The 14,539-nt window shown below is 41.4% G+C and overlaps 1 protein-coding gene across 1 annotated transcript; it reads right to left on the bottom strand.

Moving 5' to 3' along the window:
* Positions 1–2,055: 2,055 nt before the first annotated feature.
* On the bottom strand, positions 2,056–14,405 carry LOC118424413. Its single transcript, XM_035832972.1, has 19 exons — positions 14,195–14,405; positions 13,528–13,624; positions 12,757–12,893; positions 11,933–12,011; positions 11,011–11,168; positions 10,393–10,489; positions 9,714–9,847; positions 9,097–9,175; positions 8,174–8,331; positions 7,831–7,927; positions 7,251–7,387; positions 6,657–6,738; positions 5,890–6,047; positions 4,848–4,944; positions 4,251–4,387; positions 3,519–3,597; positions 3,222–3,343; positions 2,775–2,901; positions 2,056–2,289 (listed from the first exon to the last, which is right to left on the bottom strand). Exons 1-19 carry the CDS (start codon positions 14,389–14,391, stop codon positions 2,230–2,232), a joined length of 2,232 nt encoding a protein of 743 aa, XP_035688865.1. The 5' UTR covers positions 14,392–14,405; the 3' UTR covers positions 2,056–2,229.
* Positions 14,406–14,539: the final 134 nt, after the last annotated feature.

The following is a 14,539-nucleotide window of genomic DNA, read 5'->3' as shown; positions in this document are numbered from 1 at the left end:
AGTCCCCGTCAGTAAAGGGTTATATTCATTCATTCATTCATTCATTCATTCATTCATTCATTCATTCATTCATTCATTCATTCATTCATTCATTCATCTATTCATCATGAGCTGCTACTTACGGCCACAGACACACAGTCCCCGTCAGTAAAGGGTTGACATGGGTTCCAGTCATACAGGTATGCGTCGGGAGGCTGGGTGGCCTTGTAACCTTTGTACCTTGTGAGATTAAAAAATGAATATTTATCAATTAAGTATCACTACAAAATCGTACGACCAACTTACGACAAACGTGCACATGACCACGCCATAAGAAGGCAAAATGTGGATGCTGGGTTAACTATTTACTCAAGACGCTAACCAAACGTCACGTGTTTGTTTGTACAGCAAATATGTGTCAGGTGAGAATGTACTTTCTAGAAGGCGATGAAAGCTTCCACGTAAACTCAGGATAGATTGCAACATAGATAGATTTGTATATTTTTGTGATTTCCAAGTTTAGGTTATAGAGAGCTCGGTCGTGAGTTCGCTCAAAAACTCAAAAGCTTTAAAATTTTACATGCTGCTTTCTCTGCTTAGCACTCAGCACTAATTAGGAAGAGTATGGGAGTTAAACACACATCACTACCAAACGACTAGCACCCTGCTGTAGTGGCTTGCACAAATATGTAACCCAAGGGCTACAGAAATGGAGAGGGGCGCCACCCCTAAGCATCTGTTACAGATGTACGGGCAACTTTAACTTTTTATCTCCTTACCTCGGGGTATTGTCTGTAGATGCCAGAGGTGACAGGTCTATGACTCCAGACCCGTCCGCCATGGAACAGGAACACGCGCTGAGTTTGTTGCAGTCCACCGAGTTCGCCTCCCGTAAGGTAGCGAGAAATATTAGCGTTACCAAACACGTGCTCCGACATATAAGCTTAAATAATTTTGAAATCGTCATGGCCACGTATTGCGTTGGGTTGAGTGGTAGGTAAACGTTGGTGATACTTCCGCAAGGACGCTTGTGTAATAATGTGATGAAGAATTCCTCAATGTGACTGTAAAAATGCATTACGTAATGTTTGACCTTTGGCCTGTAGCTTGTGCTGAACGTACATGTATGGGCAGGTACATTCACGTGTCGAGTGGCAGTGGACCACGTGCTTGTGGTGTCATTTGGGATGAGTTAAGACAGCCTATCGTCGTACTTAACTCCCCTTAACATTTACTTCTACATCATTTCTCTTAAATTTAATTGACAAATCTCTATGAGAGCACTACATTTAAGATATACAAACCGTCGGTATTGGCCAACGATGATTTTCTTTAACATAGTATGCGCTTTAAAAATTTAAATCTATGATTCAAAACAAAGAAACTACTGTACCAGTAACTGTTTCGTGTTTTATCAAAAGTTCCAGACTTAATTTGAGGTCATCTACCCCTTAACTTGTCACAGACTTAACTTGAGGTCACTACCCCCTTAGAACTTTTGTAGTACTGCATACTTTGTTATCTCAAATATCAGCATTGTCGTGTATAATGTATACACAGAGCAAACCATTTCACCTGTGATATGTATGCTTCGTTGGGGACTATGGGTAGCCACCAAGTAATGACAATGCTTAATCATTCACTTATAAACGTCCTATGAGAACACATTCAGGTACTTATAGATGATAAGGCTATTCAGTTATCAATTTAAATCGTTTAATCGTCTTTGAGAATATCGTTACTACACGAGTGAGCTGCTTGCGATACAGAAATAGTGAAGTTGAATAATAATATAAAATGGCCACATGGAGGATGATTCATTGCAGGTGTCAGTGGAAGATCATTGTTTGTGAACCAATGTCTTCTCGTGATGTCGCTCAGTGAGAACGTTGATAAGTCGTGGATCTCCAAGTGTTATGGGTCGGAAATGGAAAATACACAGAAAAGGAAACATATATATATAGTTGGGTATCAGTTTCTTTTTCTAAATATCTGCTAGTTTTTTTAAAATAAATCTTTAGTGTAATCAACAGGTTGGTACATGGGCAATCATTATACAACGGTCTACACTACATAAATATAAAAAGATTTCTTCAATCATACCAGGGTTCCGTCACTCTGGAGGAGGAACTCCTTCCACCAATCCTCACATTTACCAATTATTACAAAACGGAGGCCTTTCACATCCAACTGATTTTGGGCCTTGAATTGGCAAAGATTGTATATTGGAGAAGCGTGCTTTTGCAGGCTCTAGATCTGTTCATACGTTGTTGTCTTTCGGCAAGGAGAGATGATGTACAAAACTCCATTCTGTGAAAGAAACAAAAACAAAATGTCTGATAAGAAAACATTAGACCAAAATCATTAATCAATCCACATTTACAAGTAGTGGATACTTCTTATCACTAGGTAGAAACTTCGGTGTACAGTGTGCAAAGAACGGCAGGAGTGATCTGAAGTGTAGTACGACAGGAGTGATCTGAAATGTCGTACAACAAAAGTGATCCGATGTGTCGTACGACAGGAGTGATCTGAATTGCCGTTCGACAGGAGAGATCTTATGTGTCGTACGACAGGAGGATCTGAAGTGTTCTACGACAGCAGTTTCCTGAAGTGTAGTACGACAGGAGTGATCTGATGTGTCGTACGATAGAAGTGATCGGATGTGTTTTATGACAAAAGTGATCTGAATTGCCGTTCGACAGGAGAGATCTGAAGTGTCCTACGACAGGTGTGATCTAATGTGTCGTATGACAGGAGTGATCCGAAGTGCCGTACGACAGGAATGATCGTACCTTGATGTAACCTGGCAGATTCCTCCAGAACTGCACATTCGGGACGACCTCTGACCCTTGTTTTCCCCTGATGACCTTGTTTAATATGGCGCCCACCAGGAAATACCCAGCGAAGGCAGACACAACTCTGCAAATGGATTTAAACGTTTTATTACACCAAGGAACTGAGGAAATATGTCCATAATACGGCTGCAGAAGGGTATACTAAAAGGTGAAATATTACCATCTGGCCATTTCAAAATGGTCAAAGGGTAATTGGGGGTATCCGTAAATAGTTTCATGAGGTTGGTGGATCCATTGAACTTCTTCGTTCCACAACCTTTTTAGTCTTCAGTAAACGTTTCAAAGATCATTTGTCACCTTCATTAATAAGAAATATGGGTAATGGAGTTAATGCTCAGAAACAATGAGAAAGACAAGAAAAGGGTGTTGATATTTGTTACTCACATAATCAGGAAGATGGATCCGCCCCCCAGCCCTGCTGTAGGGGCAGGGGTAGGTATGATGACAGGACCGGCACAGTCCACGTCCGCTCCCGGACAGGCACAGGCGCTGGTCAACTGGAATAGCTGAGAAGGTACAGCATAGGCTACTCTTACTAGTCTTAGTATATAAAATTTTGAATCAAACACACACGCACACGAACACACACGCACTGTCACACACACACACACACACACACACAAACAATGCAGTGTAAACCATATTAAATATTCATATACACGTAAGAAGGAAGTTACATACATATGAATTCGGCACGTCTTGGCCGTCCACAGTAAACTCTGTGTCACCAGTGCCACAGGTCGCGATTATCAAACTCGATCTGAAAAAGAGTAATAGAAAGACAATTGAGACCCTGTTATTAGGGGTCAAATCTTCTGGAAGCTTTAAAACTGATGCGAGCGGGCGACATAAAAATCTTTAAACCAAACAAAAGTTGTCTTTATTATGACATCTAAGTGGTCAGAAAGGTTGTCAACAAATGACTGAACACACAGAATGAGGTATACCGAACAATGCATTCTTCATTTGTGTTCTTTCATATCTACTATGGCCTTAGAATATTCTATGACATTAGTATACGTTTTCCGATATTTCTTTTTTGCAACGTACGGCATATACTTGCTTATTTTGCAGCTACATTTTTTTGTTTACAGTATGTCCCAAATCGCCTTTTTTAAACCACCAGAAATTTCTGCGCGCGCACGTCGTCCATATGATCAAATCAACGTGGCCATATGCGTCTGTGTGGCACAACGGCTAGAGCGTTGGAATCAGAATCAGCAGGTCCTGAGTTCGATACTCGCCATGCCCCTGCCCCCATGACGGTGGAGTGACGCCCACCGAGCCTCACGGCTAATATGTCTTAAGGTGCCAAAATACACCTACAGATTTGGTGCTGCCAGTGTGTCAACATCTGCACACTTGCCACTAAGACCCGTGAATTTTTCTTCTACATGCGGAAAAGAGAAATACCTCTGTCCGTCTGCAGAGGTGTAGCCGAACGACACAGCGGACTGTCCTGTGATGGGATCCTGGCTAGCCTGGATTTCTACCGTATCATGACGGCCAAGATCGTTGTACTGCGAACCGTCTTTGGTTTTCTGGCAAACCTATCAAGCAAAAAGAAACAAACATGAATAATATACCGATTGGCTCGCCCCTGAGGTGTCGCCAAAAATCTGCCACAAAAAATTTAAGACCATAGCATGTCCAGCCGGTCAAAAGATACAAAAAATGGAAGTTCTGCTGCAGTACCAAGGTCACATACCAGGGAGTTTAGAATCAAACTTGACGTTCGTCCTCCCAACACCTACATACATACCAAATGTCATCGTAATCCATTCAGTGGTTCTTTAGTTATGCTGACTACAAATATTCGGAAACACGTACAGGCAGATAGACATGCAGACACACAAACACACCCAAAAATATATCTCGATTTTTCATAAAGATAATGCTAGCGTTTGAAAGAAGATTGTAGATTGAAACATTTCAAGGAGAAGCACATAGATCTGTTGTATTGGAGAATATTGTAAGGAAATCATAGCATTTTGAAAAGTTTCCCCATACCGCCACGTCCTTGCACGAGCCCTCATCGAAAGGTTCACACGGGTTCCACGAGTAGAGGAAATCGTCGGGAACTGTTGTCGCAGGAATGTCCTTGAATCTGAAAACGAAATCAAACATTTTATAGCAATCATAGAACATGTAAGTCTCAATGAGTTTAAGTTGCAATTGATCTATCTATCTATCTATCGGTTTGGCTGAGACAGAGGTAACCTGACTTAGGCAAGTTTCCAGTAACTTTTCTACCGGTAAGGCCCTAGATGTTGAAAGATCCAATAAAATTTCCCAGCCGGGATGTTTGCGGAAACGAAAAATAAAGCGTTTGCCAGCCAAGGAATATAATGCTCAGGACTAATTTTGTTTACGTTTTGTGTTTTCGTTGCCTTTTGTATCATACCCCAACAAGCAGGTAGCTATTGTCAAGGCCTAACCCTGGGAGAAAATACAATTACACAGTCATGTAAGTCTCTGACAGCTATGCATATTCTATATGTTAAATTTAAGTTTAGGACTGAATCTTATGGTGATTGACAGTTTGAGATCACTAAAGCCAATGCCATGAACGGTACTTATTACCATCTTCCACCAGGACGACGCTCTCATCGCGCTTTCTCTGTGACCTAAAATTTGACAAGTCGCTCAAAGAATTGTAGAGGAAAACAAATCTTTTATACTCTGTGTGTTTTGTTGTCTTTTCATTCACACCATTTACGTGACATTTTGTATGATACACCCAGTATGAAATCGAAGGTTAAGAACATAGAGCGTAGCCCGGTGGCCGTAATTGGAAAATGAGGTATCTCACTGCAGTTGGGGCACCGGTGCGGCACTGCGGGATTCGTTCACAGCGGCTCTGTTGTGTTATTTTCGCCGATGTTGTAAAGTTTAGATATTGCGTAATACGCAAAAGTGTGACTTAGAAGAAAACAAAATGTACAAAACATAAGAAAATTTGTTTTTATCTCTGAAATTCGTAATATTCCAAACCCCGCAGTGCCACACCGGTGTCCCAAGTGCAGCAAGGTACCAACTAAAGGGGCCTTACGTTGGGTTTCCCGCCAGTAAAGGTTGCAGGTTGACCTCCCCTGACCCGTCGCTCATCCTACAGGAGCACGGTCCCGTCTTCTCACATGTCGGGGTTTTTGATCCCGCACATTGAGGATCCGCATTGGGGCAGGCGCAGGGGCTCTCTAGCTGGAAACTCTGTGGGGAAAGGGTATCATACATGGTAAGGTGCACTCTCACTGCACTTGCGTCACACACTGTTTTTTTTTTTCAATTTTCTCCGATTTTCTGAAATTTGGTTATTGATTAATACGTAGAAGTAGACAACAAAATAGACAAAAAGTAAGAAAATTCTTTATCTTTGAAATTCGTTGAGGATCTTTCGAACACCGCAGTGACGCAAGCGTGAGGCAAACGTGACGCAAGAGAAGCCTCCACCAGGCCTTCCTACGGGGGTGCGGGGATCGTAGAATTCGACAAAAAAGAATCGGGAAATTCACGGCCAGGGGAGTCAGTCCACGCTTAGATTCATGTTTCCCTCCGACCAGTTTACCTCTAGTCCAGTTAACTCCTACCAGGCTTTTATTCCTTACTTGACCAAAGTCCCCTATTACTATTCGGCCAGGCGGGAGTCTGGTAGAGACTAGTGTTAGACGTTCTACGTCATCGTGCGACAGAATTGTTTCCTACGAACATCAAATTACATCCAACCAACCGATATAGTTTAAAGTATGGTTATACTTGAAACAGAAACAAGTGAGCGCAGATGTCGTCCATATAAAGAAGTCAAATTGAATGTGGTCTCACATAAGAGTTCTCAGTTGTTTGTCCCTCGGCTGTAAACGTAGTGGTGTCGCCTGTGGTACACGTGGCCACAATCATACTATCCCTGGAATGCAAGGCGAAAACAAACTATTACCAGTATTATGATATGATGCTGTCATTAAAGATGACTGTGTTAAAGTGGCGTGCGTGGAAATCATGGCTGAAAAGTATTCAAGAAAGAAACAATCTCTGGTGCTATAGAGATGGCCAATTGGATGCATGTTCAAATGTTTGGCACCACAAAGTCATGATAATCAAGCACACAAATGATGAGTTAAATAGGCATGTCATAGTACCATGATATGTGAAGAACCGTGCGTGATAAAGGTGGACTCTCACTGCACTTGGGGCACCGGTGCGGCACTGCGGGGTTCGTTCTCTGCGGCACTGTTTTGTTATTTTCGCGGTTTTTAATAATTTTGATATTGCGTAATACGTAAAGTATGACTAAGAAGACAACAAAATACACAAGACGGAAAAAATCCTTCTTTATCTCTGAAATTCGTTGAGTCATCTACGAACCCTGCGGTGCCGCAACGATGCCCCAAGTGCAGTGAGAGTCCACCCGATCTTTACCTCTCTCCGTCCGCAGATGTATAGGCAAAGGAAACCACGACGTCTCCGCTTGAGTCATCCCTGCCGCCTGAAATCTGCACCGAATCCTGCTTCCCGATGTCGATATAAGCTGAACCGTCACTAGCGCTTTTACATGCCTGTAAAACAGTGATATTTTGTGACGCTTCATTCATCAAAGTATAGTGCTATTTATTTCTTCTTGTTCTTTTATTTTGCTCTTTTCGACAAGAGAGCCTTTGTATGGTTCTGGATATTGGCTATGTTTGTCTCTTGGTTTGTACGTATAAATCGGCATAAAACAAAGTAGTAAATGAAAACTCAAATAGATAAACCAAAAACAGCATCAGTTGCTTATTCCATATACATGCACTGTCTGTCGTGTCTGATAATGGACTAGTTCAAACAGCTATGCCATTTCCGTATGTCTTACCCTTGCTGTCATCTTCTTACCGATTTATGTCATTCTAATCAAAGTATGTAATTACTTTAGAACCATGGAAACACAAACAGACACACCGGAAACGTCACAGACTCCGTAGTCATGTACTGTATATAAAAAAAAATAACCTTGTTGACCTACCGCCACATCTTTACATGAGCCTTCGGAGAAAGGTTCGCAGGGGTTCCAGGAGTACAGGAAGCCATCGGGGAAAATGGTGGAGTCATAATCCTTGAACCTGAAACAAATGCATAGTTAGGAATACGTGAAGGCATAGAGCAAGCAAATAGCTTTTTTCTTCACTTAACTTACATGTCTGTGGAGCATGTCATCTTATTCACGATGTTCAAATACAATTCAATCTCTCCATCTGGCTAAATAAACGGAGATTTACTTTCGGACGTTCCGAGTGACATCCATCACTCTTCTTCAGCGTCACCAGCTTTATTCACGATGGTATGATTCCAAAGACACCAAAACTTACGTAGGGTTTCCCGATAGTAGAAGCTGCAAGTTGACCTCCCCTGACCCGTCACTCATATTACATGAGCACGGCCCTGTCTTCTCACACGTGACTGGCTTCTTACCGGCACAGTCAGGTCCGGCATTGGGGCAGGCACAGGGGCTGCTCAGCTCAAAAAGCTGGAACGATATCGGCAAGTAGCAACATTACTACCTTCACCAAGAAGGTTATATCTTTTTCTGAGTATGCCTGTATGCCTAATTGTTTGTTTGTTCGTTTGCGTGCGTGTGTGTGTATGTGAGTGTGTGTTAAACTTTGTAAAAAATCAACTATCTAACTATACTAATCTTGGATGGGTCTTTTGGTATTTTTATAGCATAAGCGTGTTTTCAAAATCAAATGGGTAGATTCTGGCGCCCCCTGGCGGGTTTCGTAAATGCTACAGCATAATTTCGGGTTTTGATATCTCTTTTTCTCGAAACTCCATTGTCACGATATTCGAGATAGCCCCTGCACGCAGAAAAACGTGACTACTATCAACTTCCTTTGGAACTACAGGGGCGTTTCAATTGCATACTTTGCAGGTCAAATGAATTCTCTTTCCTTTTTTCTATGGGATATTCTTATAGCAATCAAATATATATCTCACAGTCTGGGGTACTGGCAAATAGAAACAGTTAAGACAAAAGTGAAAACAGTACATGAGCTGCGGCCGCACAGATGATGACATAGTTCATGTTTTCGTAAGCGTTCATGAATACGAATGTTAACAGATTTTTTGTAATTTTCTTCCCCCCGTACTAGACGATTCTTAGATAAGACTTTAGGTTTTAACGTGGATGTTAATAAAGTGTTACATAGCTATCTTGCAAAAATAATTCTTCTACCGCTACTACTGATGTTAATAAAATGATGATGAAATTGTAATGCTAATAATCACGTACGTAGTTATTGTCTAGTATCTCTCCATCCGCCTTGATGCTAGTTTCACCAGTGGTGCATTTGGCCATGACACTGCTTAATCTGAAAACAGAATGTTAAAACTTGTGATGAAGAACATTGACTCCTGTACTGTTTGTATTGTTTTAAGGGCAATATCACACGTGGTATCATATCATAGTCCACAAAATTGAATGTTTCACCTTCTTATGTTAACCCCATTGCAAAACAATTACTTACTAGAATTTTAAACGTTATATCTGTATACAAAAGAAAGCGCTTAGCAACAAGCTTTCGATCGGTCCTCTGATTCTTATCAAGTTGAAATGACCGATAGACTATGTCTCTCAATCGAGACGGGGGCTGTTACGAACTTCGAAGCACATTTGACCCATTCCTGACGTCACGTTTCCGGTCTGTATGTGTGACATCGAATTTGGGTCATTTCAACTTCATAAGAATCAGAGGACTGATCAAAAGCATGTTTGCAAGCGCTTTATTTTGTGTTCAGATATAAAGTTTCAAATTGTAATAAGTGATGCACAAGTTTAGAACTGTAACATAATGTTGATTACCGTCACAACTTAAGACAGATTAGAAATACTAGTAGAATACGTAATACCTTAGTCCGTCTAACGACGTGTAGCCAAAAGTCACTATCTCCCCCTCATCCGGATCCTGACTGAATGAGATCTCCACACTATCCTGGGTTCCGATGTCTTCGTACACGGAACTATCGTTAGATTTTTTACAGACCTTAGGGAGGGAATATTGCATTCTATTAGGAATGAAGAAGGGCAATCATCAATGGAAAAAGTGGAAGTTATCATTCTCGCCTCAAAACTCTACAGCCGATGTGAGCATTATAACAAGTTATACAATATTTGAATGTTAAAGAAATTACGAACCAAGTAAGATAATTTTGATAATGTACATGTATCAGTAATGATGTATTCATCTATCCCTTCTTTCTTTAATTCATTAGCAATTCATTGATACATGAAACGTATCAGACAGAAGCTATGTTGTGGTTTGATGTCCCTCTTTCTTTTTTCATATCTACTCAATGACGCAGTAGATACATCCTAGTGAGCTGACTCCGAGCTTAGTTATTCTAGCGCCGTGTGAGTTGAACGGTGGAGTGATACAAATTACTTAGAAGTGATGCAAGTTACGTAGGTCACCAAAACTTTGCTTGATGATAAAGTGATACAACGTACTTGGCGACAGTTAATGAGAACAAGAGTTAGGATACTACTTTTCTATATCTTGAGTGCATAACAATGCACAGGCGAGCTTACCGCAACATTCTGACACTGGCCCTCCGTGAAAGGTTGGCAGGGATTCCAGGAGTAGAGGTAGTCATCGGGCACTGTGGTGGCAACCAGGTCCTTAAAACTAACGGAATGAAACAGAAACCGTCATTTACTTGAATTACTTTTGCATTTTCACAACAGAACGGATGTATGTATGTATGTATGTATGTAGGTCAGATTGTTACATCAAGAAGGGGGGTTCACCTTCGACGGGATACTATTTTTTGTTGTTTATGTGTGTTCGCACCCGCATAATTATTATATGACTCAAAATCCTTTTGATAGATTTTGATGAATTTGTGTACGTGGGTATTTCTTTATGTCCCAAAGAATCATGGTTATTTTGATTCCTTTACTAGCTTTTTTTCAGTTATTGCAGCATCATAGGCTGCCCCCTTCCTTTTCTTAAAGTAGTTGTGGACAAGTGGTTTGCTCGGTGAGGTCATTGACCTCAAGTTGGGACATCCGGGATTTTAAGGGACCAGTTTAGTAATAGTTGACCACTCACTGTTGTACTGCGTTTAAGACTAGGGCTAGGGCTTTAAAAAATTTTCAAAATATTTGACGGAAGTCTTTCTTGTTCAATCTATTGATAGATCTTACGCGGGGTTTCCTGTCATCAGAGGGCTGATGTCGACCTGCCCTGACCCGTCACTCATGTTACAGGAGCACGGGCCCGTCTTCTCACAGGTAGGCGGCGGCTGTCCCGTACACTCCGGCCCAACACCGGGGCAGGCGCACGGGCTGTCCAGCTGGAAAACCTGGACAGATGTTCATGTTGGAGATGTTCATCAGTCATGTATGGAAAACTACAAAAACTTCGCCCTCCTTTTTCAGCGCTAGCCTCCAGTGTTGAAGATGGCTTCAGCATTAGATTTCAAGTGCTAAAAGTTTGTCAGCATTGAGCTGAAGTTCCAATGCTGAAGCGCTCACAGCACTGGAGCAGTCGGCGTCAGCACTTAAAATCGAGAGCTGTCGCGAACATTCAGCACGGGAAACCGAGTGCTAACAAGCATGTATGACTTAGTTGATAGAATGATTATTAAATCAGTTACTCATGAAATCACGTAAAACACGTACATTCAAATCCACGCAAGTGCCAGGCCTAGTCTCGTGGTCATCCCGTGATCAAGGTGTACTATGTAGACACCAAAAATTTGGGGGAACGTGTCTTACCTGTTTTCAAGAGTTACGCATTGACGAAATATCAAATTAAACAGTTCAATGGAAACTAGTGCGAATAAAACATTCTGGGCCGGCTAGGGCCAACCCCTGCAATCTTTCCGGCAACTTTCTGGCAACTTTGGATTACCTTCTTGACCTCCAATGTGGCAAGCAATCAAAGGCCAAATAGTAACACGGTACTGTTGACCCTCACCACCGTCGCAAACAAAGGAACACATCAAGTGACTAGGAAACCTCAGGTTTCATGGACTCGAGGTGTCAATCTTTATGTCTTCAATTTCGTCCGTGTATCTTGACTACCGTCGTAGTAGTTTTCATTCAAATACATGAAAATACTCACGTATGTGTTCATGGCTGTTTCACCTTCTGCGGTAAAGTTGGTCTCTCCTGTGGTACATTTCGTGACTACTAGGCTTGCTCTGAAATGAAATGCAAACGTTTTGAATCCATGGGGGACTGCTATGGGGTCAAACTTGTAGGTTTCCTACGTAGACTTCCTACGTTGTAATTTCACATCTAAACAAACAAACAAACCACCGGCACCTTTTTCTTACTTTTATTGCAGATGTTAGAAGAGAAGCCGTTTTGTGTGATTTGAATAATGCAATGATTATAAAAAGATGTCTACGATTAACCACTATAATGTCTGCTAGGAGATGAGTTCTAAAAATGTATAGCCGTAAGATTCCTACGTTTTAGCATAGTGATTCGTGCGTATATCATAAGATTCGTACGTTTTCGTGTAGTGATTCGTGCGTATCACATAAGGTTCGTAAGTTTTCGCATAATGATTCGTGCGTATCGCATAAGATTCGTACGTTTTCACGTAGTGATTCGTGCGCATCACTTATGGTCCGTACGTTTTCGCATAGTGATTCGTGCGTATCACTTAAGGTTCGTACGTTTTTGCATAGTGATTCGTGCGTATCACTTAAGGTCCGTACGTTTTCGCATAATGGTTCGTGCATATCACTTGAGGTTCGTACGTTTTCGACTAGTGATTCGTGCGTATCACATAAGATTCGTAATTTTCTGCGTAGTGATTTTTGCGTATCACATAAGGTTCGTACGTTTTCGCATAGTGATTTGCGAGTATCACATAAGATTCGTACGAATTCCATAAGGTTCGGGCAAGTGCTTAGGCACCCCTAACTATACTCATACTTCTTGTCGTCTGCAGATGAGTAGGCGAAGGAGACGAGAGTCTCTCCCGTGTCGGGGTCCACACTGACGTCCGTCTCCATAGAGTCCTGCTGCCCCAGGTCCGTGTAGACTTTTCCGTCCTTTTTCTTTTGGCAAACCTTTGGCGAGAAAAGAATACGATGTTGGACTTCTTGATACCCTGTCAGGACACTTTTATAAGAGCTTTCCTCTTGATAAGTGGTTATCGTATTCACAACATACTAAAGGCATGTTATGTACCTTTGTGTCACGTGTGTCAGCCAATCAAAGGTAGTATCCTGATACACTATGACGCTTACGGAACCTGACATTGGAAATGAACTGTTGTTCATAGCACAACATGACAACTGCAACAACAATCACCCCCCCCCCCCCTAACATGCCGGTATGATCATCGTTATGATCATAGGAAAAGGTCTTTGGCCCCCTTTCCACCGTATAGCGACCAAATGTTTATTTGTATGGCCACTCAGTTCATAGTTGGAACATAACACAAGATGTTAACTATGACTTGGAGTATGTTACGTATGATTTGAAAGACAGAACACACGATACGTTAAAACATCGTACTTAATCTATGGAATTCGTTCACGGATCTGTCAAACCTCGGTCGCTCGACGCGGTCGCAGCCTTCAGTGGAAAGTGTTTGAAGTCGTATGTACAACATGTAGATACGTGGTACACAAACCCGTACAATCAACATGTATGTTATAACATCTTTTCGAGCACACTTCTCAAGAAATGACAACTCACCGCGACATCCCGGCACAGGCCCTCCGTGAAAGGCTCGCAAGGGTTCCACGAGTACAGGTAATCATCGGGGTTAGTGGTCGCCGGGAAGTCTTTGAAACTAGAGAAGATCATATCAAGTATGACCATTCGATATCAATTTTTCTCAAATAATTATTATAGATATAATAGATATAACTTTTTGTGCAAGACCATGCCCCACCCCTTCGCCCGAAGGCTATTTTTTTGCATGCAAGCAAAGTAAGGCAGTGATATGCCACAAATGTATAATTAAAGGAGAAGAAAACATGAAGTATGTTAAATAATAAGTTAAGAGCGAAAATAAAACTATTCTAAATCTATTTCTAAGTAAGCTATTTGAAGCTATTTGGAAGATCAATAGTATATATAAAAAATGATTGCCCGACGTTTAGATAAATAAACGATTTCTATGACGTCAGCAAGAAAATAGTTATTTATCTGTAAGGTGTGAAACGCTTGGAGAAATTTCATGATTTACTTATCTCAGGAAGATATCAAGTATACCTCACATGACAAAACCTGAAAATTGACACTGTTTGTATTCCTCTCACATTTACTAGTATTCTAATCGTATTTGTGACTCTGTTAAGTAGTTAGATTCCGTAGCGAACTTTGCCCATCGGTTCATCGCACTGTCCGAATAACAAACCTCGGGTTGGCAGCCACCAGCGGCCGCAGGTTGATCTCCCCGATCCCGTCGCTCATCATACACGAGCACGGCCCCGTCTTCTCACATGTTAGCGCCTGCTGGCCCGATACGAGCCGAGAAAATAAAAGAACAGTCACAAAATCTAGAAGAAATCTTGAGGTCTTGAGTTGGTCCATCTTTGAAGTAGACGTTTTCATCGTTTACAAGGGGTCGTTGTATTTTGTTATCTTTCTAATAGCTTTTTAAGATGCATGGGTGCAATGTTAAGTTCGAAAGGAATATAATACAACAATCTATAACGATATACTTCGTTTATACGGATAACGAATTTAATATAACATCAAC

This window comes from Branchiostoma floridae, chromosome 10 (genome assembly GCF_000003815.2).
Source record: "Branchiostoma floridae strain S238N-H82 chromosome 10, Bfl_VNyyK, whole genome shotgun sequence".
NCBI lineage: Eukaryota > Metazoa > Chordata > Leptocardii > Amphioxiformes > Branchiostomatidae > Branchiostoma > Branchiostoma floridae.
The sequence above is the reverse complement of the archived record's forward strand: the minus strand, read 5'-3'. Positions and strand labels throughout refer to the sequence as shown.